The sequence below is a fragment of the Numida meleagris genome, chromosome 12 (genome assembly GCF_002078875.1).
Source record: "Numida meleagris isolate 19003 breed g44 Domestic line chromosome 12, NumMel1.0, whole genome shotgun sequence".
In the NCBI taxonomy this organism is placed as follows: Eukaryota; Metazoa; Chordata; class Aves; order Galliformes; family Numididae; genus Numida; species Numida meleagris.
The window spans coordinates 9,821,689-9,844,261 of NC_034420.1; the positions used below are offsets into that span (position 1 = coordinate 9,821,689).

At 51.2% G+C, this 22,573-nt stretch overlaps 2 protein-coding genes across 4 annotated transcripts in view; one reads left to right on the forward strand and one right to left on the reverse strand.

Moving 5' to 3' along the window:
• The window catches only part of RNF44 (ring finger protein 44), a 13,604-nt gene extending 7,301 nt beyond the window's left edge, over positions 1-6,303 (forward strand). For 2 of the 3 annotated variants that reach the window (XM_021410688.1, XM_021410689.1), the window contains exons 2-11: positions 1,163-1,343; positions 1,646-1,862; positions 2,169-2,336; positions 2,505-2,681; positions 2,859-3,020; positions 3,094-3,218; positions 3,318-3,405; positions 3,490-3,611; positions 3,694-3,793; positions 3,897-6,303. In XM_021410688.1, coding sequence (XP_021266363.1) covers positions 1,237-1,343; positions 1,646-1,862; positions 2,169-2,336; positions 2,505-2,681; positions 2,859-3,020; positions 3,094-3,218; positions 3,318-3,405; positions 3,490-3,611; positions 3,694-3,793; positions 3,897-3,959 — 1,329 coding nt within the window. In that variant the 5' untranslated portion in view covers positions 1,163-1,236 and the 3' untranslated portion in view covers positions 3,960-6,303. Of the gene's footprint in view, positions 1-25; positions 1,344-1,645; positions 1,863-2,168; positions 2,337-2,504; positions 2,682-2,858; positions 3,021-3,093; positions 3,219-3,317; positions 3,406-3,489; positions 3,612-3,693; positions 3,794-3,896 lie in introns of those variants that run through there. The other variant, XM_021410690.1, reaches the window with a different exon arrangement.
• FAF2 (Fas associated factor family member 2) lies at positions 7,084-22,494 on the reverse strand. The gene is made up of 11 exons (XM_021410685.1): positions 22,099-22,494; positions 15,531-15,599; positions 15,015-15,149; positions 14,212-14,288; positions 12,988-13,126; positions 11,585-11,670; positions 11,414-11,505; positions 9,768-9,945; positions 8,689-8,860; positions 8,307-8,450; positions 7,084-7,876 (listed from the first exon to the last, which is right to left on the reverse strand). Exons 1-11 carry the CDS (start codon positions 22,336-22,338, stop codon positions 7,694-7,696), a joined length of 1,515 nt encoding a protein of 504 aa, XP_021266360.1. The 5' UTR covers positions 22,339-22,494; the 3' UTR covers positions 7,084-7,693.

Consider the following 22,573-nt stretch of genomic DNA (forward strand, 5'->3'; position numbering starts at 1 on the left):
GGGGTCCCGGCTGTCGCCGCGGCCTCGAGGCGGTGACCCCGCGGGGTCGCGCGGGGCCTGGGCACCGCGGGTGCGCGTGGGGTGAACGGGGACGTGGAGCTGGGGGCGCTGGGGGAACCCCGGAGCAGCGCGGTGAGCACGGGCAGCCCCGCACCCCGCGCTGGTGGGACCCCAATGGGGAGCGCAGGCTGCTCCGGGGTCTCCTGCTGTGGCGGCTTTATTTTTTCCCAAACGAGAGAGATTTGCCCTCAGCTTCAGAACCGGCATCCCAGGTTGGGGTGAGAGGAGGAGGAGACGCTCGGCGCGGTGTCAGGCTGTCACTCTGGTGTGACACGGCCATTTGTCCTTCTGGGGACACCCCCAGCCTCCTGCTGGGCTGCTGCCGGGCTCAGGGCGCTCCGCACTCAGCCTGTACCCACACGCCCAGCGCGTGGAGCAGGAGGAAGGAATGAAGCAGGCATTGCGCCGGGAAGCGGCCACCGGCTGGGTTTGGGGGACAGCGTTGAGGCCGGAGCTGCTTGGGTTGGAACTGGTGCCACCTCGTGCTGCAGGGACAGGGGGGGACATGGAGCCGGGGAATGAGCAGCCCCAGCTGTGGGTTCCTCTTGGGAGCAGTTTGGTGTGTGGCAGTGGCGTGGGGACGCTGGGTCGGCTGGCAGCTTGCAGAGGGCACAGAGTGGACGCACAGGAGCCCTGCAGGACAGAGCACCCCCAGAGCAGCACGGAACCCCACTTGGCTGAGGACACGCTGGGAGCACCTGGTCCCATCAGCAGCCCAGGACAGCGCTGCAGCCACTAACTTGCAGCTTGCTTTTCTCTGTGCCAAAAACACGTGCTTCTGTCTCACTCAGTGTCTGTGTCTTGCATGATGGGGGGTCGCACAGCAGAGAGATGGTGCGTGGGTACCTGGTGGGGGCCAGGCTCTGCTGTCTTCAGCTCCAGGAGTGGTGCTGGGCCTGGGCTTGGGTGCAGGGGCAGTGGGCTGGGCCATGCTGGGGTCACGCTGCACAGCACTTTTTGGGGTAAGGCTGCTGCCTGGGGTCAGCTCTGCGCCTCTGCCTCTCCCCTATCCTGTATCAGGGAGGATTTGGGGCTCCTGTCCAGGCTCCAGCCCATACCATCCTGGGGGCTTAGCGACCATGACCCGCTGTTGTTCTCGCAGGATCCAAGGTGCTGGTGTCTCGCCCTGCCTGGAGCCTGAGGTCCCGCGTGCCCATCCGCCTCCCGACGTCACCAATGCGACCATGGGAACTGGCAGTGAATAGGCGGCCTCCCTCTGCCCCTTTTAACCAACGCCGTTTCTCAGGGGGACCCTGCAGCAGCCCTGACCACCTCCGGCGAAGGTATGGGGCAGCACGGAGCCCCAGTGGCCATCGTGCCCGTGTGTCGGGACACACTCTGGGTTCTGCAGCCTGCTGGGCTGGCCCAGCACCTGGTGGGCGGGGGGGGGGCTCGGAGTGGGGAGCGTGGCCAGGGGGAACACGGGGGGGTCCTGTGCTGAGGACACGGGGTGGCATGTACAGGGCAAGTGGAGCTGAAGCTTGGCAGCCAGACGACGAGCCCAGCCCTGAACATTGCACCGCTGGGCGCTGACCCTGCCCGGGGGTCACTCCTGCTCTGTTTCTCTCCTGCGGTGACCCCGCAGCCCCCCTGCCAGGCGTCAGTGGGGACGACGCGACCGACCTCTGGCAACCCTGCTGGGCCAGGATGAGACCCAGCTGCACCCTGCCTTCCCTCAGCAGCCGCACATCCCTGTAGATGAGCCCCGCGCCTACGCTCTCCCCAGCACACCGCCACGAATGCTGCACCCGGCCGCTCACCCGCCCCACCAGAACCCATTCATGGTGGATCTTCATGACCAGGTAGGTGCTGCAGAAGCAGCCCTGGCGCTGAGAGTGACCCTGCACCCAGACCATGGTGCCCAGAGCCAGCTGTAGGACAGGGACCTGCGATATGTCCTGTGGTCCCCTCTGGTGGTGGTAGGGTTGGAGCCCATGTCACCCTGACTGCTGGTCACAAAGCGAGGTCCAAAACTCACGTGGAGCCCAGCAGGACGCTGTCTGCGTCCCAGTGCTGGGTGCTTGGTGCCCTGCTGCTGCCCCTCCAGGATGGGGGCAGCCCAGCTGGGACTGTGTCCTCTGCCCACATCCTCTGTGCCTTGTCCCCAGGTGCACCAGGGACCCGTCCCTCTCTCCTACACGGTCACCACCGTCACAACGCAAGGCTTCCCCATCCACACCAGCCAGCACATCCCTGGGTGCAGCACCCAGCAGCTCCCAGCATGCTCAGTGATGTTCAGTGGACAGCACTACCCGCTCTGCTGCCTCCCGCCCCCGGTAAGTCACGGTGGGGACGGACAAGGGGACACCTGGCGGTGACCATGGGTTGCCCAAAGACTGCGTGGGTGCCACCCCAGAGCAGAGGGGCTGGGGGCGTGGGGATCATTTGATGCTCTGGGGCAGGCAGAGGTGCCCCTGACCCATATTTCTCTCCAAACCCTGCAGTTGATCCAGGCATGCGCCATGCAACAGCTCCCGGTCTCCTACCAGACGTTCCCCCCCATCATCTCCAGCGACCATTACATCCTGCACCCGCCCCCACCGCCAGTGCCCCCTCACCAGCCGCCCCACATGGCTCCCCTGGGGCAATTCGTGCCTCTCCAAGCCCAGCACCCGCGCATGGTGAGTTGGGGTAGGGCTGGGGAGGTGTTGGCGCTGCAGAGCCAGGCACGGGGCCCTGGAACAGAAAGTGGGATCTCTGTGCGGGCCCCCAGGTGGGATGCACGGGGTGCAGTGCCGTGCTAATGCTAGTGGATGAAATTTGGGACACCCCTTCCAGCCTAACAGTTTCCCCCACAGCCTCTGCAGAGGATAGACAATGATGTGGACCTGCGAGGGGAGCAGCACCCCATTGCTGGCTTCACATACCCCCCGTCCCACCACGCTCCCACGCTCTCCCCCTCCGTGCCGCTGCATTACCTCCCCCATGACCCGCTGCACCAAGAGCTGCCATTTGGCGTGGTAAGTCCCCGTCTCGGTGCTGGGGGATGCAGGAGCTGTGGGCACGACCCTGAGCCACCTTCTCTCCCTGCAGCCATACCCCCACATGATGCCCCGGCGGCTGAACACCCAGCGGTACCGGCTGCAGCAGGCGCTGCCCCCCCCGCCGCCCCCTCCACCACCCCCTCCGTACTACCCGAGCTTCCTGCCCTATTTCCTGTGAGTATTGGGATGAGTGGGATGTGGGACACGGGTGGCACGGTGCCTCTGTCCCCACCGAGGCACCCACACCAAGCGCCCCATCCTCCTCCCGTGCAGCTCTATGCTTCCCGTGTCGCCAACGGCTGTGGGGCCCACGATCAGCCTGGACCTGGACGTGGATGATGTGGAGATGGAGAACTACGAGGTGCGTGGCTGTGTTACCCCATGGGGTGACCTTGGCATTCTGGGGTGGCTCCACCGGTGCTGAGCTGTCCATGTCTCCCCGCAGGCGTTACTGAACCTGGCCGAGCGGCTGGGGGAGGCCAAGCCACGTGGACTCACCAAAGCAGACATCGAGCACCTCCCGTCGTACCGCTTCAACCCTGAGAGCCACCAGTCCGAGCAGACCCTGTGAGCGAGCTGCGGGTGCTGGGGGGGGGGATGTTGGGGGAGGGCCGGGCCTTGAGGCCAGGCTGACGGCCATCCTCTCCAGGTGCGTCGTGTGCTTCAGCGACTTTGAGGCCCGGCAGCTGCTCCGCGTCCTGCCCTGCAACCACGAGTTCCACGCCAAGTGTGTCGACAAATGGTTAAAGGTGGGTGGAGCGGGCCGCGCGTGCCACCAACCCCAGTGGGCTTTGGTCACCATGGGCCTCCCCCCTCCGTTCACCGGCCCTCTTCTGTCCTTGCCCCCCGCAGGCGAACCGCACGTGCCCCATCTGCCGGGCGGATGCGTCGGAGGTGCAGCGGGAGGCAGACTGAGGCCGGCGGGCGCTGTGCCGCACAATTCGTTAGAGGATGAGGACGTCGGGCCAGGGGCGGGGGCCGCTGCCCACTGCCAGGGCCTGGCCGTGCGCTTACCCCCCCTCCCCAGAGCCTCTCCTCAGATGTGGTGAGCGCTGAGCAGCCCGGGCTGCGGCCAGCCCTCCTCTTCCGCCGTGGCACGGCCCCGCCGCGCTCCGGGGCCCAAATGGTGTTGTGCTGGTGGCGGGCAGCGCGGCCGTGTCCTCCGCACTCCAAAGACGCTGTCGTCGCTCCACCACTTTCCAGGTCTTTGTACTCCGCTAGGGATTTTTTTTTTTTTTCCCCCCGTTTCTCACATTTTTTTGTTTGTTTTGTTTTTAGGGTAGATTTTTCTTTTTTCTTCCGTTTCCTTTTCCGTTGCGTTTCTTTGGTTCTGTGGCCGCTCTTCCCCTCGGCGGCGGGAGGAGAGCGGAGGGCGCCCCGTAGCCGGGTGCTGGCGGGCCTGGGGCCACAGAGGGGCGGAGGTGGGGCCACTCCCCACTGCTCCGTGTCCTTCCCAGGTGGGAGGACGGCCCCAATCCCTGCTCACTCCGTGCACAGCGAGGCGGCCAGGCCCGGCGGGGAGCTTTGCGTGGTGGCCCTGTTTGCCCCTGGGCTCCCGAGCGCCTCATCCTGCGGGCCGGGCGGCGCGGCGCAGCGCGGGGTTCTGCCGTCACCTCGGGGTTGGTTTTCCCGTTGGGCGCTACCCGGCGCTGTGGGGAGGCCGGGGCCTCGCGGTGCCGGCCATCACGGCGGTGCGGCCTGAGTCATTTTGCATGATTAATTAGCGAGGAGGAGGGGGGGGACGGGAAGGAGGGGAGCGCCCTCCCCGCGTCGCTGATGCCTGGGAGCCTCCGCGCGCGGCCGCCAGCCCTATGTAAATGTTCACAAATATGCATGCATGTCTGACCAGCTTGGAACGTGGTCTTGGCTACGTCTAGCCGGCTGTGGGGTGAGGGGGGTGGGGAGAGGGGTTTTTGTGCTCAGCTGATACTGCCATGCACTGTACTGCACATGTCCGCAACGCCACAGCAGGACCGTGAGGCTTTCAGGGCCGTCCCCGTGGCGGCGTGTGCAAGGGGCTGCTCCCCGCGGGGCGGGGGCGGGCGGCCGGGCTGGGCCCCGGCGGCGAGGGGTTGGCGGCCATGGCTAGGTGTGAGGAGAGGGCCGCGCCCGGCAGGTGGGGGGCGGGGCGCGCTCCCGCGCTGCCACGCCATAGGTGCGGAGGGGCGTGCCAATCATCGGGCGGCCGAGGCGCGCCCGCTGCTGATTGGCGGGGAGCCGCACGCGCGCTCTCCGCCAATCGGCGAGCAAGTGCCGGTCTCCACCGGGCCAATCGGGCGCGGGGGGCAGCGGGCGGTGCGTTGCGATTGGTCGGCTCCCCTTTGCCTCCCTTCCTCGGCCGCCCGCCATGTCTGCGGTCAAGGCCCGGGCCTGGTGCCCCCTGGGCAGGACCCCGGCCCCGTCCCCGTCCCCCGCTCAGTGACAGATAACCAAAGGAGTCCCCGTGCCGCGCGGCGGCCTCGCGCCCCGGAGACGCCCCCTCGTCCCCTCCCGCCCTCGCGGTGCCCAGGGAGCCAGGAAAGCCTTACGGTCCTTTGACGGCGACTCGAAAGCTCACAGCTCGTGTGCTGCAGAATTTATTCCAATGAGCAGCTAAAAGTATCATTTAAGAGAAAAAAAATAATTAAAAAAAAACCCACAAAAAACGACAAAAAAAAAAAAGACAAAAAAAATACTAAAAAAAAAAAAAAAACCAATTATTTAGGGTGTTTGTGATTGCTGACTGCGCTGTAGATACCACTGTTTACCAATGATTTCCTGTGGTGGGATAGTGGACTGTTTACTGTTCTATATACCAGTCCCCGGGCCTCCGGAGCGAGCGCCGCTCCCCGGCAGGTGCTAGGACGTGTGTTCTGTGTTAGAAAGTTTTTATATATATATATATATATATATAAATATATATATATAATTTTTTTTGCTCTGTTACTTGCACATTTTACAGTTACCTCATTTTTCCCATGTATGTATTTGAGAAAAGGCTAATATATAGAAAAAAAAAAAAGGTTCTTAAAGCTCTAAAAGTGTTTGTTTTTTTTTCCATTCCATTGGAATCATATTGGTTTTGTAGCATTTAACATAACTAGTATGTTGTATTATATATATGTGTATTATACTGATTGAAATTTTTAACAGATTTGTACTTTTTTTAAAATGAAAGTTGCTAGTTCTGCTTGACCAAGTAGTGCAATCATTATTTTTTTTAATGTTGTGGCTGATTTTGAGAGGGATATTCACTAATAAATGTATGATGTATACCAAGGCGCTGTGCCCGGCTCTTGTGGTGGTGTGGGCAGGCCCCAGGTTCCCCTGTTCTCCAGCACGAGCTCTGTGGGGTACAGGGGGTTTGGCAGCCCAGGGCCAAAGGGAGGACTGCAGCTCCCATGGGCCCCGTGGCCTGAAAGGGAAGGGGTGTTCCTCTAGGAGGAAGGTCTCTCCCCGTTGAATAGGAACCAGGGTGCATTCTTTATGGACATGAGCAAGAAGGGGTGAAGTTAGTGTCTTCTTCTCCTCCCCAAAGTGCTTCGTAGAGACTGCACCAAGTGAAACACCACAGCCACCCATCCCAAAGCAGCTGGGAGAAGCAAGAGGCCCTGGTCCCCTTCCCCATGGCCAGCAACTCCCCTAGCAGCAATCCTCTCAGGTAGCAGGCTTAACCCCTCCCCTCTCCCCCCCAACTTCCCCCCCTCTCTGGGCTGTCCTTACCCCCCCTACCTTGCTCAAGGACACCCGTCCCTGAGCAATCAATGGGAGCTCTCCCTTCCGCTCAGCCCAGGGCATGTATGCTGCAGGCAGACAGTACAGCACCAGTCCCCACTCCATTTCCCCCATGTTGTACACACTACATTTGTCTTCATCAGTTCTGCCAGCACAATATACCCAATGAATGAAACAGGGGCCTGAAGCCAGGCCAGAAATTGAGCAAACCCACGGTGCTGTGAGCAATAGCCATAGAGCCACAGCAGGAGTCCCCTCCCCTGTGTTCTGTTTCAGCTGGGAAGCACCACCGTGTGTGGTAAAGCAGAAAGCATTGGCACAGACATGCTAGAGGCAGAGTTTATTACACTACGCAGGCTAAGAACCCTGGGCAAGGTCCCACACAGGTAAGAATCGAACCAGCTCTTTATCAAAAAGTTAATACTATAGTCAACCCCGTTCTCCTTTGGTCATTACAAAGCAAGAGAAATATTAAAAGAAAAGTATTTATACAGAGAGGGAAGCTGAAGAGATTCTGTCCAGCCCTTTCCCAAACCCCACTCCCAGCACATTCAGGTGCCTGGTCTTCTGGCTGGCAGGAGCAGCAGAGTATCAAATCCTCACAAGATAGTGGGTTGTTGGGGTTTTATTATTATTGTCATCAATAAAAGCATTAATTACCCAGAGCTGCCATTCCTGTTCCTCCCCTAGGAAGGGAGAGGGGCAACACCAGATCCCCTCCCTCTCTGCCCTCCGAGTGTAGGGGATGGCTGTGTACATGGGTGTGTGAGGACGTGCACACACTTCCTCTTGCCAGTGAGCGCACACACAGCGCAGCTGGCACAGGCGTTGTGGTCTCTGATCCCTCATTTGTACGCAGTCTTTAAAAAAAAATATTGTATTATAATAATAATAATATGAATTTCTCTTCCAATTTGTGTCTTCTGGAAAAAATGTCAATCGTCCGTGAGGTCCTGCACAAAGAGGACTTCCGTGTGGCTGAGTCCGGCCTCCTGCAGCGTGGGTGGGTTGGGCCACTCCTCTGTAGGGAGGCAGGGCAGGACACGGCGAGGGAAGTTGGCTTCGATCTGGAACTTTTCAGGGCTTTCTTTCAGGGAGAACAGGAAGTCATGGATCACCTGGGAAAGAAGCACAGAGATAACTGCCAGCCAGGGAGGCAATGACACAGCCAGAATGCATCCACAGTATCTCACAGGGGAGGGGTTAAGTTAGCAAACTGACACCATCGGTGTTGCAGACACAACACAGCCATCGTCTTAGCATGTATGGAACTGGACTTGTCAGAGAATACCACCTCTGGCTCTTCCTATACCCTTTATTTAACAGGGAGCAGCAAGAGTCTCAGCTTTTCAGGAGAAGAGTATGTCTGTTCCCTCTTTTTCCATAATTCTTCTCTTCCACATTCAAGAGAGCACGTCCAAAGACACCCTCCTCACCCAGAAATGACTCTATGCACAGGTCAACAGAACCAAAGCTTTGCCGAGCCACTTGTGGAACCTCTCAACCCAATTCACAATGAGAAGCCTGTCAGCTCTGCCCCAAGCTCACCGTCAGTGACTGTGTGAAGTGGAATCGCCGCTCCACTCTGGAATCATTAGGCAGCTTGAAAATGATCTTAACGCTCTCTGGGTCATCAGGATGTGGCTCAGGAGGAAGGCATTCCGACTTCCGTTCCTTCTCCTCCTGCAGCGTCTGCAAAATACAAAGTAAGGAAGGAGAAGGAGCAAAGGAGCAATGGGCATGCACCGAGCTGACCTTTATGCTTGTCCCTTGCAGCACAGCCTCTCCAGGAGGCTTGGAGGACACAGAAGCCCCAAGCAAGGCTAGCAACTCCAGTCTGACAGGAAAATCTTACTGCAGGCACTGCTCCTACACACTGTGAGCATCCAAAAGAGCATGTCAGCCTCTCCAGTAGTCAGTTTGCTCTCACCTGTCGCCGTCTCTCTTCTGCTAGTTTCTGCTGCTGCACTTCCTCCTCCTTTTTCTTCTTTCTCTCTCGTTCCTCCTTCTTCTTACGTTCTTTTTCTTGGTCTGCACGCAGGGATGCCAAGTAAGCCTCATCCTGTTGCTGCCTCAGTACTTGGGTTTGGTTCCTTTCTTCCCTACAAATGTGAGCAGGAAGTGGTTAGGGCTAGCAGGCCCCAAAATGAAGGCAAAGCAGGCTGATGGCACAGCCTTAAACTCTCAAGAACACACACATCAGGTAATAATTCATTTAGAGTGCACAGTACCATGAACTCCTAGAAGGCAAGCTGAGTCTCTGCACTCCCTGGCACATAAACTCTTCCCCTAAGTTGAGTTGAGATTGATTGAACAAAAGATTTGTCACCTACTGCAGTCTGGCAGAATAGACAGATACCACATAAGCAGTGGCTTACACTTTCAGCATCACACTTTACACTCCTCATGGCTTTATCTCCATCAGATAACTCCTCGTTCATTTTAGAAGCCAGGAGCATCAAAATGTGTTATGGGATGTCCCACAGAGAAAGGGCAGACAGGAAACCAGAAGGTGACATCCTACAGTGGAGAGTTTGCAAACACTATCTATAGAGTTATCAGGGACAGGAGCTCACGTTAGCAAGGCACCAGCAGCAATGCAGCAAATGCTGTTAGAATTCAGTACAGCCAGCCTAGGCAGCACCACTCAAAAAGAAGCTGGCTGCAAACGCCAGCTCTCCAACTCCTTCCTTCCTGCTTGCTATTTTCAACCTCTACCTGCAGCTCCAGCACACTACAGGTTTGCTCCAGCTGCATTAAACAGTAGAGCAGTCTGCCTCACCTCTCAGTAGCGGGCCTGTATGGGCAACACATCGAACTCCCTGGCTACAGGGTCTCCTGAATTTACAGACCAGGGCTCCCACTGGGAAGAGGAGAGATCATGGGCTGTGTTACAGAACAGGAAACACTGACCTACATGTCTACATATAGCATCTGGAGGGCAGAAGGGAGCAGAGCAGAGCCTGCCTCTGTAAGATCTGCATTGCTGGAGCTCAGGTCCCGTCATACCTTTCCAGGCGTTCAGACACCAGGTACGTCTGGTTGGCATCCATGATGAACATCAGTTGATTAATAAGGTCATCAGCCTGGATGAGGCCTTCTAGCCGCCCAACTACAGTCATTCTGCGATCTTTCAGCATGATCACAGCCAGGAATGGATACGTGTTCTCCCGCAGAGCCTGGGAAACTGGAAGATAGGGACAATCATCATCCCTTCCAGAAGGATCAGCAAGGGGTACAGCACAAATGTTTTCATCACCAACAGCTTAGGAGAGCAGCTTCCAGAGCCACTATCTCTTCCACAGCAGAAAAAGCCACAGGTTTCCTTTTGTCAACTGAAACCTGATAAATGAGCAGAACAAGGTGGCGGCTCCGAGCACAGACACCAAGGGGGTAAAAAAAAAAACAAAACACACAAACCAACAACAACAAATGCCAAAACAACAAGCTTCCAAGTTCTACAAAGTTTCTCAAATATAAGAAATAAATTGGTCTGCATGGACATTCAGAATGGGACAAGAAGCTCCAGGTTTAAACTGAAGGAAGAAAAACACAGGGAAGCACTTGCTGTTAATTAAGAATGGCTATACTCTGGAAAACACTGCGAAGAGTGTTCATCCTAGACATTTCAGAACAAAAGTAGATCATCTCTGCCAGAGACAGACCATCCTGAGGCAGGGGATGAACAGGTTAGGGGGTTTTAAGTTCAGTTTTCATCTATGACTAATGGCATGCAAACCTTCCCTACAGCTGACCACCACCTCTTCCAAACATGCACAGCATGTCACACAGCTCAGAACTGCCATTACTGATGGAGCCTTCCAAACTAAATCTGAGCAACCCACGGACTGCAGCCTCAATCCCTCCTATCCCAGCTTTCTGGACAGTGACTCTGAAGTACTACAGCCATGAAACAGCAGTAAGTAAAAGAATGCCTGCTTAGAAAGCCAGGCTTTCAATGAGTTGATAGCTAGTAGCAGAACTAAGAAGAAAGAAATAACACAGATTTCACAGCAGAACTCCCAGCCTCTTGCCATGAACCAGGAGGGGTCACAAGAAACACAAGAGGCACAGAACTTTGGGAAAAGGCTCAATTTGCTTTAAGACCCTACTGTAAATGCTGGCAGGCCAGGTACCAACAACCCTGGAAAGACAGTACTTAAAGACCTCATTGTGGACTTTTGAGGAGTCAGAAAGACTGGGCGTGGAGTAAAGATGATTGTCTCAGAAAGGGAAAGAATGTACCCAACAAGTCACTCCTGGCCTAAGGCATAATCCAAACCAGCATTAAGAGCACTGCTAGTTAGATACTTATTTCTGCACTCAGTTTAATCCTGGGCACACACCCACCAACTCCCATTAACAAGTCACTGAGAGCAGCTTAAATGCCTGCAGTTAAGAACATGCAAATAGGACTGCCCAGAAACATATGGAACAGTTGAGGTTAAGAGCAGTAGGTACTCCCCTGCAATCAAACAGGCCCTATGAGATATCACACAAAAACCAGCATGTATTTTCCCATGCAGTCTTGTGATATTCTCATCTTTTTGCACAGAAACCAACAGAGCCTTTCAAACACGTACATCTGTCAAAGAGCATTTGGCTTGTCCCAGAGACCAAAGGACATAGGTAAAGCCTAGGAGGGACATACTCACCTCTGTATCCCTCTGGTTTATTGGTTGAGCAAGCCCAGAAGAGCATTCTAGTGTTTATGAGGGTGACCACCTCAGGTACGCACAGCGTATTGCTAGGGGATGAGAAGAGATATGTGAGTAAATTTGCATTTAAGGTTCAAGGACAACAGTTTGGAAAACTCTCCTACCTACCGGCAGAATTCATCCGTGTCTTGGTGGTCATCTCCGTGAAGATAAACCAACAGGAAGCGCAGCTCCCGCTTGGCATCGTTCAGTGCCTTGGCATAAAAGCAGAGAATGTAAAGTTACAGGGTCTCTAGGGAAAGCAGCACCCACAAGACTTCTGTGAAACAACTCAGCAACATTCACCTGGGTCATTACTCTGCCAATAACCGGTTTTAATGAAGCATCAAATGGAGTATGAACACCAGACTTTCCAACTCAACCCTCATTTAAGAGGACTACAACTATGTTCTTCCACATTCCTTTCAGGATGTGGCTTTGGAGAACACTGAACTCAGAGCCAGGTACACAGCTGTGCAAGCTGACAGCCCTGAACCTCCCCACCAGGCTGAGCTGGCAGCGAACAACCCTCCTTCATGCCTCAGACTCACAGCAGGTAAGGCTGAGCTTCCCACTGTAGCCTGTACAGGATGTAGTCATCACACCACATCAAATGAAAGTGTTACATTTAAGAAAACAAAGAGGCCGACTCAATAATGCTGTGGGCCCCAACAGAACAAACTCAGCAACAAAACTTTTTGCATATACAATCTTTGGATTCCACCCACCCAGGAACATTTCTTAACAAGGCCCCACAATAAGTGTACAATAGACTCCTTGTTTCACTGGTATCGAGTTTTGGTAGCCTAACCATTCCGTGGTTATTTAAGTTTGGATTCCAGGCAAGACAGAGGGGCCTAGAAGAGCTGTGGAGGCAGCAAGCTCCATCACTGTGCAGCATGGAGCAGACAGACACCACATTCTTCCTTGGCACTCAGGAAGCAGCGCTGATCCAACTGCCTGCTGGAATGCTCAGCAGGAGGCCCTTCTCTTGGCCAGGCTGAGAGAAGCTGTGGAAGAGGCAGCACCCATGGGGACATCCTTCTTTACCTGAGAGCACTACCAGTCCAGATCTAGCATTTGGAACTCTCACCTCACATTATTTCTTGAGTGCCTCCCTCTTTCAATACCGAGGCCTTGCACCAAGTTCTGGAGTTATATTATGATACAAGCCCAGGCAGTCAATCCCAATTTGGTGAACAGAAGGACAGGCTCTGGCACACCACATCAGTTTACAAAAACAAAGACAGGATTACAAAGAATAGCTGTTGGCTACAGAGCCACACAGACGGTTGAGGAACAGTCAGAGCAGCTCTGCTTTCCAACTTCGCAGGCTTGGCACATTATCAAGCCTGGCAGACGCTGGTTTTCTAATACACTTGTTCACTAGCTCTCCCAGTACCCTGTTAAAGAGTTTGGAGACAAAGCACTGGACTTTGAGAAGTGGTTTTGCCATGTACGCTCTGACACCATGCAGCAAAATCCCTGCTCTTCATCTCCCCAGTATCTACGCACCGACATGTAACACTGACCTGGCTGTAAGTTCCCTGGTAGAAGACAGGGTGTATCCTCCCATACTTTTCCTCAAACATATGAATAAATGAAATAATGTCACCCACTGGGTCAGTAACCCGACTACGAGGATCAGGACGTATAAAGCGCAGAGCAAACCTAGGAAGAAAGCAAAGGACTCTGGAAATTCAGCTCGCTGACTTTCTGAAAAACAGGTTTTCTTTTCCGCAAACAATCACTGGCATTCATAAGAAGGACAAACATCACCGGTGAGTCCCTTGGATTGTTTATAATTAAAATTCAAATTGCACCACCTGCTCCAAAATGACACCACTGCAACAGAAAAGCCCCAGTCAAATATCTCATTCCAGACATCAGCAAGTATCTGATTTTTTGGCGATTAACAGTTTTAACTTCCTCTAAAGCATCAGGCATAACCCACACCAACAGCGTATGGTTTGAGGAATTCATTTGAAGATGGGCTGTTAGAAGCAACACAGTTTTTTTTCCAGGTAACACTGAAAGCTGCACTTCTGCTACTCCAAGACCAACAATTCCAGAGCACAAAGAGCTGCAGAAAGAGAATGCTACACTAGGAATACAATGAAGTGAGGCTGAAAAAGCTTAACTGGACCACAGGTTCCACTCTTGTTTACTTTTTAATCGATGTATAGAAGTTATACTAAACTTAGAAAAAGCCTTTAAGGGAAAAAATAATATGAAGGAAAAAGTCAAAACAGTGCAGATAGCAGGACTGCTTAACAGTCATCACCTTTCAACATTCCCTTTTCTCTCTATTGATTCTACAAGGAGGTAAGATGAACTAGCAGCAAAGACAGAAGCAGCTACAGACACCAGGGAGAAAAGCAACTGTGTTGACAGATTTGGTTTTGCCAAATAACATACAGAGATTAGCACAGGTTAACCTGGAGCCTAGCCCAGCGGGACAGAGCCTGACACCACCTTCTGCCTCCTTTCTGCACTCCAACTGTAAAGCCACGTGGAGTTAAAATTCCAATTAAATATTTTACTTTCTGAGCCACAAAGAGCTCATTTTTTCTGCAGCCCATTTTCTTTCTTACCAGTGTAGGTACTTAACAACACCACCTATTAAGTCAGCTGAGCAAACAAACGGAAATGCTAATCTGTCATTAGAGTTAAAAGGATCCAAGCAATAGAGGTACAGCCAAACCTAAGTGTGCCTTGGTGCAGTCAGTACATGAGTCAGCACAAAAAACGCTTACCTAAATATATCAAGTAATGTGTAGTAAGTAAATCGGAATGGAAGCATTATGAAGTAGTAACCCCATCCTAACAGGCCCTGCAATTACAAGAAATAAAAACAGAATTAGAACATTGTCTCCAATCAAGCACTGAACCAGTGGAAACAATATATCCACCAGCATCAAGCACAGGTGCATAAAGAGAAGATACAGAGGCTCAAACCATCACAAAAAAACCCTCAGCAACCCTTCATGGCTTTGAAGAAACCAAATAAAATTTAAGTGATTAATATGGTTTACCAAGAATTCAGTGTAACACTTCTGAAAACTGGTGTCAGTGACTATTTCACTCAGCAATAGTTTTATGCTCACCAGTTTTCTTAACTGTACAAAGTGATAAATAAAGATATATAATATTATAGTGATAATAAAGAGTCTTAGAAGGGCACGTGCAAATACATTCATGACACACGAATGCAAATAACTGAAAACTTGAGCATTTAAGCTTTTTAACGGGTCTGAAAAGAAAGATCATCACTGCCATCAAGGGGGGATAATTCCTCATTCCAATGGAACCTATCAGCAAGGAAGACATTCTGTGACACAAGAGAGGCTGTCTCATTGTGAATTACACAACTGAGAAAATGGCCACAGAAAAAACAGAGGCTGAAGGAGTAGCTCTACATTTTGTTTTTAGAAGAAAAAAATACTCAGAAAGGAGATAACAGCTTATAAAGAAAAACCATTCCTTTCCCTATTTGCATGTCCTGTTGTTCACAGAGTAAACAAAGAAACAAGACAAAATCCACTGTAAGATAACTTGCCCTTGGCTGTGGCCTTGAAACAACATAGCTGTAGATCCTGTGGTCTGCTGTATTGACCTGCAACGGCCGAGATGGGGGTGGGTTAAAGACACTTGGGACGCCTTCTTGCTCGTTTAATCGGTCCTGTACAGCTGCCTTTAGGACAAGAAAGAGCAAAGAAACATTTCAGACAGTTAAGGGTGCACAAATATGAATATTCTGGCTGCTAACAATAGGTAGCATTTATCCACAGACCCAGAGCACTCAGCAAGCACAACTCAGTACAAACTGGGAACAGCAGTACTCATTTCTCTATGGGAAACCTCCATGGCAGCCTATATGTGCCCACTACAGGGAAGTACGTAGCACCAGCCAGTGACTGCAGCTCTAAGAACTCTGCTGTATAGTTCTGATACCAACTCTCTAGCAGCATCAAGATACTGTCAGAGCAAGTTACAGTGTAAATTCAGGGGCTAACAGATTAAGTGTTACTGGGAGGAAGCCTGCTCCCACCCCAAAGCTCACATGAAGCAGTACCTCTATGTTCCAGTTGTGCTGCTCCAGCGTGTGACGACATTGGTCCATGGACTCTATGCCAGTCAAGTCCTAAAGAAGGAGAATAAAAGCAACTGAGCACCAGGGAAGCAGGGTTGTGTTTTGTTTTTTTTTTAAGCAGTTCTTTGCTACATGAGAGCACAGACACAGTACTGCAACACATGAAGCAGCAAAGCTCTTTAGAAGTTCTGCTGTCAGCTCAGACCAGAGCAACCCGAGCAAATCCAAATCTGTGAACACAGGTGGCCCCAAACAGGCCTTTGCTCTCCTCTCTCTAGCCAGTTAGACCTTGTATGCTGTGGAGAACTCTAACTACAACTGCACTCAGCCTGGTCAAGAATCTAAGATGATATGATTGCCTACAAGCTCAAATCTGGAAGGATGTTCTAGGTAGAAACCCTCAAATCTCACTCCAAAGCATTCCCTGAAAAGACACAGGCAAAGCATTTCTGAAAGCCTACAAAGACATTATTGCACTCACTGTAAGCATAAACAAAAACCAAAATGAGCCAGGCACTACCAAAGGCAGCACTTTGCAGAGTCAGAATATTCTGTAGTAAAGGAAGTCCAGCCCAACACAGACAAGAACACTGAACCGAAGCCATAAAGCAAGCATACCCACAGAGCTCAAAGCGACCGGACTCTCAAGTCAGTGCTTGGGAAGGTATATTGGAATGAAGCTACTCTTATTTTAAAACTAAAAAGAGTACTTTTTTTTTCCCCCCTAATTGGGCATGAGTAACACAAGAAAACAGTTACACTTTTCAGAATTTTTTTTTTTTTAACATGGATACAAAACAGATGAGGCAATGATAGGGCTCATTTTATTCTCATGTAACGAATTCAATAGAGGAGTTCTGATGACAGAGGACAGCTGTTTAAATACAACAATTTCTCCAACGAGATCATGATTGACAAGAGAAATCCACAGATTCTTAACGTTCCATGCTCTCACCTGGTAGGTTTCTCTCCAGACACCTCTTAGCTCATTAATTCATCTCCAGACCGTTGGTGTAACATGAAAGAGGCAGGGGTGCCTCCCATGGCAGTGCAGGTACTGAACTAAGAGATGGAGCAGGGTGCTTTCCTGGGCGTGCTCACGCAGCCGGGCTGCTACACGCCGGGGCAGTGAGGGCTGCTGCCCTCCTGAGCTGCTGTGAATGATGCTGCACAGGAGCTGTGCCTGTCCTTGGCCTGCCAGCTCCACGCAGGGCTCTGTGCAGCGCTCCAGGCAATCTGTGCCTTGCAGGAATTTGACAGGGAGCAGGCAACTTCTGCTCCCTGCGCCCGTCTCACAGCACAGCGCAGCTCTTCTACAGGATGCAGCTGGTGACGACTATGAACACAAGACAGTAACCTGATGAACATCCTCATCCACAATTTCTATTATACCTTGTGCTCCAATTTGTTGTTAGCATTCCCTTTCACTTCCACTTGTCATTTTCCTGATTTCTTGCTTCACTTCAAAGCCTCTAAAGTCATCTCAACAAGCTGACCATTTACGAATGCACTGAATCAGGATTTGCTGGAGAAGGACAGTGCACGTATTCCTATTGTCTCTCCCATCCAACAATTCCACACCAAGTCACCCTATGGACAAACACCCTATTCGGTGTCTGAGCTCAGTTCTCACTGCGGAGCATTTCCTGGCTACTTTCTCGTGATGTTGGAACAGATCTCTACCTTCTCCCCACCTACTGGGCAGAAATCATTCTGCTGGACACAACTGGGCTGTTCAAAGCATTACTGGGATTAACCATATTTGCAAGGAAAGCACTTCAAGTCATTGTGCAGTGGCATGTATTTATGAAAACAGTATTTCTATTGCAAGGTCTTTCAATGGAAAGCTATGCAGTAAATGACATAGACAAAATGAAGTTCTGTGCACGTGGCTGTTGCTGCCAGAACAGTTTTTGTTTTTATATCAGCTAATAGTTTAGTAGTTTCAGTATCTCTAAAGACATGCTTCACTTTAGTTTTTTTCAGATGAAAATCAGAATTAGGGTAAGAACTCCTACTCCTTTTAAAAAGGACATCTTGGGAGACATGGGATTTACCCAATTCTTTGATCCAGTGGAGTCGCAGTGTGCGTATTTCAAAGACTTCGCAGACTTCTGATCACCATTCCTTAATGCTCCTGAGTTTCAGATGATTCACAATCTCATTCGCATCTTTGTCCCTCAGGATTATCTCTGGGCAGTATTAACAGGGCTTCCATTTTAAATTATGCAAAATACAGTCGCAGTATTTGATCAGAAACCACCAACAAAACAACAGCCATACATGGCTATCAACAAATGTCTAATAAACGCAATCACTGTAGCATTTTTGCCAGACCTTTTGAGTTTCCCAGAGACCTACATGCAGGCAAACTTCAGCCCTTCCTGCCCATCGCTACAGCAGCTGCCATGCTGATGCTCTGATCTCACAAGCTCCTAAACTGGCACAATTCCACAGAGGTGCAGCTACACTTCTTAGCATCTTAGTATGCACGCTCTCAACATGAAACAGAAGCAACAAAGCCACCCAAATACCACTCTTCTGATCAGCAAAGCCGAGCCATGAAACACTGCAGGGCAGGAGTAAGAAATCCCCTGTGTAAAGGCAACTCACAGCTGAACACCTTTTGGAATGTTCCTTTCATATGCTACGTGAGATAGAAAGACATTCAGGATGTTCTGGAAGACGTGGGTTGTTCAGAACAACTTGCACTCACTACAAGAACAGCATGAAGGCAGTTCAACTGCCAATTTACACAAAACTTGCTGCTAGATACCAATACTGGTCATTCACACGTAACCACTGCTAACTGTTTTCTCCTCAGTACCTTCTGCAGCTTCTGTGTCACCACAGAAGCAGATGAGAGACTTGAAACAACATTTCTGGTGCCACTTGTGGCATTTCTGGTGGATCTTGAGGCTATTCTGCAAACTCTTATTCACGTAGGGAAGAAATGAACGTATATTTAGTATCATTAACATTAAGAGAATAAAGAATTTTCACACCAGTCACTAACTCATATTTTCCTCCTCATGCTAGCCTCTCATTAGCTCCTTCCTTCAAAGACAAAGACAAAAAAGATACAGTATCCTGTAGTTAAAAATAAGGTTAATCCCATTGAATTAGTGCTCTCATACAGAAACCTCCATACAAGTGTAGGTCCAAGACAATGGATAATAATATTTAGAAGACAAAACACTATATCCAGCAAAAGTCAGGAAAGTTCAGCATTACCTTCTCTAACACCGCTCAGAGCAGAACACTGTCCCAAAACACAAATAACAATATCCAACAGCAGCTGCAGTGTATCTCTCACCCTTGAGACACTGCTCAGAAGCCCAAAATCTTCTTAATCCTCAAGCAGTGAAAAGTGCAATTCCCCACTTCAAAGACCAAAGGAACATCCCCGAGTGGACAAAGGTTGTATGCTAGACTTACGAAATCGCTCCCTCTGCAGATACACTCCTGTGTTGAAACACTGCACAAAAGATGCACATCCACAGGATTCTACCTGGCATGCTCTTAATTCCCAACCCCAGCAAAAATCCAGAAAATCATGTTCCCAATGGTAAAGACTATCTGACTTCAAGCACCAAAAAGGCCTTTGGCAAGAGAGTTTCTCTTTGCATGTTACAGCAAATCCATTTATGAAAGTTTTGATCAATGCACCATGCACTGAGTGGGAAAGACCTCTGGAGTGTCTTATTTCCCCTCTTCTGTTTGAAGGTTTTCAGCCCCGAGTGTTTTACTAAACCCAGCTGAAGTTAGAGATTGCATTGTGAGCGCTAACTTCTTCCTCTGCAAGCAACACTCCATTACTTTAGATTAGCGTAAGTACAACAGACATCAGCCCACATGTAATGGGCACAGATCAATGATGCGATCCTGAAAATGCTGCTTCGCTGTTCCTGCTGCCTCCCAAACGGAACTGCACCACCACAGCTTTCTTAAGCAGCTCATGTGAAGTTCCTCTCTACAGATGTCAAGACTGCCAAGTCTTGAAATGAAAATTTAGATGCTTCTATTTTATTCGTTTATATTAGCCAAGAATTCAGCAGCAAATGGGAGGCTGGAAGTAAGCAAGAGTGCTCTGTTGCTTTTATTTCATGTTTATCTCCATCATTGCTCCATGTAAGTACGTTTTTTTGTTTAAACAAACCATTAATCCATCACATCAGGGCAGTAGATAACCAGCCTATGCCAGCCCTATCTGTAGGAAGACAGCTCCTACTTTGACACTTTTGCCAGTATTTATATGCGCACTACCAAAACACATCATGTAAACATCAGTAGAGTTAATGCAAACTATGTATGCAAATTGCACAATTATGTATTTAAACTGTACAGTAACCCAGCTGACTCAGGCCAGAAGCAGGCATTCATTTCTCTACCTTGGAAGCAGTGACTTCCAGCACAAGGGCAGACAGTGAAGGACAATGTATCTTCAACCAGAGCACCTGTTTATTGCGTGAATGACAGTCAGCAGTTCTTTCTCCACACCTTCCTTTTGGATCTTCACTGTAACACTATTGAGGGCCTCCCACTGTTGCTTTCCTCATCTTTGCCACCCCACTCCCCTCTCTCCTGATTTCTCCTCCTTTATTTACAGGGCTGTGGCATGCCTTCTGTGAAAGTACAATGCTCTGCCACCACAAAACGCTGCACAAATTATGACAACAGTGCATTAGAAACACAGTGTTCTTTCAAACAGCTCTACACTTTCTTGAAGCCAGTGGTAATCCCTGAAAGGTTTACAAGCTAACAGTGGTAGCGCTGAGCATCCACAGCAGCATACAAATGACTTTTAGCAAGACAGAGCCATCCTCCCCAGACAGCAGGTGCTACTCCATACATAGCCTAGCTAAAGAGAACAACAAAAAAAAAAGTATCACCAGAAAAGTCAGCCATTGCACAGCCCCAGGGGAAAGCTAAGCCCACACACCCTAGGAGATGGAGCAACAGGATGCTGGCGCTGAAGCCTTCTGGACTACATCTCCCACATCAGGCTCCACACAGTTTGGTAACTGCTGATTTTCTCCCCTTTGCAGTTCAAGTGTTTCCCCCACGTCAAACCAGGGCTCAACAGGAAGCTGGGCTAAAACACGGATCCTCCTCCCGAGTCCCCACTCTGCTCTCCATGATAATACCAGGTACAGGGAGGAAATGCATGGGATTCCTTCGTTTCACAGCTGCCCACGGGGCTTTGAAAATAGCAACAGGGAAACTGATGAGTGCAGCTGGTCCTATCTGTCCAGATTCAGCAGGTTAAGCACTGTGATGTCTTACTGCAAAAGCTTCCCTCCAGCTCCTTTTGCTTATATATGTGCAGCACGAGGCAACAGCTTAAGCCTTGTACACTTACCAGGGAAACAGTAAGACCAGGAAAGCAATTGCCAATGCTCTTGCACCTCATTTGTCTATAAATTAAGATTGCCCAACACGCTAAGTTTGGGATAAATGTTTAGACAGGATCTCTGCATTAATAAAAAGCCTACCAAAGCTTAGGTTATAGAAAAACACTGCAGTAGAGTACTTCAGGAGGCTGTTCAATCCTCCTGGCTCTGAGATAAAAGTTGGAAGACTATCAGGAATGATGAGGAGCACTTGCACCAAGCTCAGCCACGGATAGCAGGACAGGATGCCTTCAAGAACCCTTTAACCTACAGGTACCAATTGAAATTCTATCTTAAAAAAAAATCAATATAAGAAAATAAAACAAGAAATCTGAAAAAAAAAAATTATAAAAGCTGCAGTCCAGATAACACCATATAATGCCTTACAATTCAGAAAGAAACCCAAGGCACTGGAAGGTAATTTTCACTGGCCAACAACAAAACAGGTGAATCACTTTTCCTCTCAGCAGCTGTAAGTATTTCAGCTTTGGAGCAGCTTTCTCCCCGGCAAGCACATCTGCAGCCTGCCTCTTTTGGGTCCCCTGAAAACCAGAGGTTAAGTGACTAGCCCACGTAATGCAGCAAGCAGTGAGATTAGATCACTGCAATCCCCAGGGGCCTTCCCCAGCAGACATTACCACACCAAGTGCGTTATGTACGGCCTTTTCAGAAGCTGGACTCCATAGAAACTCATGGGCTAATTGAGCGTGCCAGGAAGGACTTGTCACTATCCACTAACAAGAAAGGGACATTTTCAGACCACCTGATTAAAACCGTCAGGACTGGCCGGGGAGTTTTCCTTGCACGGAGGCAGTGGGTTCACTCAGCATTCATTTCCTGCCTTGCCAATGAGTGCTGACCAAACACCATTACTAACGAACTACTGGGGGCACAGCCCTCAGCGAAGCCCCGGACTGGCAGAGTCGAGGAGCCCACGATCCCCAAAGGAGCGCCACGGGAGTCCCACAGTGAGCACCCCCGCCCCATCCGGGGCCACGAACGCGGGGCACTCCCCTCTTGCCCCCGGCCCAGGCTGGGCCCGGCACCCCCGTACCACCGGACTCTCTCCGGGCAGGGCCCGCTTGAGTCCCCAGCCCCGGAGCAGGCCGACAGGAGCCCAGCAGCGGCGGGACAGGCCCGTACCCCCGGCACAGCACCTGGAATTGCAGCAGCTTCTCGGTCTGCTCCGCCGTCAGCTCCCGCTCCTCAGGCGCCGCCATTTTCCAGCCGCCTCTGACCCGCCGCTCCGTCACCCTCCGGAAGTGACGCCGCCCACTCGCACTTCCGCGCGGCTGAGCAGCCAGCTGCCGCTCGTCTGCCGTGACCGGAAATACACGAGCACGTTCCGGAGGCAGACGAAGCGCTCTCGGACCTCTCCGGAAATGCCCGAACCCCATTCACGGGGACCTCATGATTGACCCTCTCTGTTGGCACACGAAGAGTACCGAAAGAGCCGTTCGGCTATTTCCGGAGATGGCCAAGAGAGGCAGCTGCCTGCGACTGTAAGCGCAGGAGCGGAGCCAGGCCAAGGCGTGGTGCGGAGCCCCCAGCAGCAACGTGCCCGCCCGGCAGCGGGGCGGGCTGCCGCCACTCCCTGGGCCAGTTCTACCCGCTCCCCAGTCCGCGGGCGTT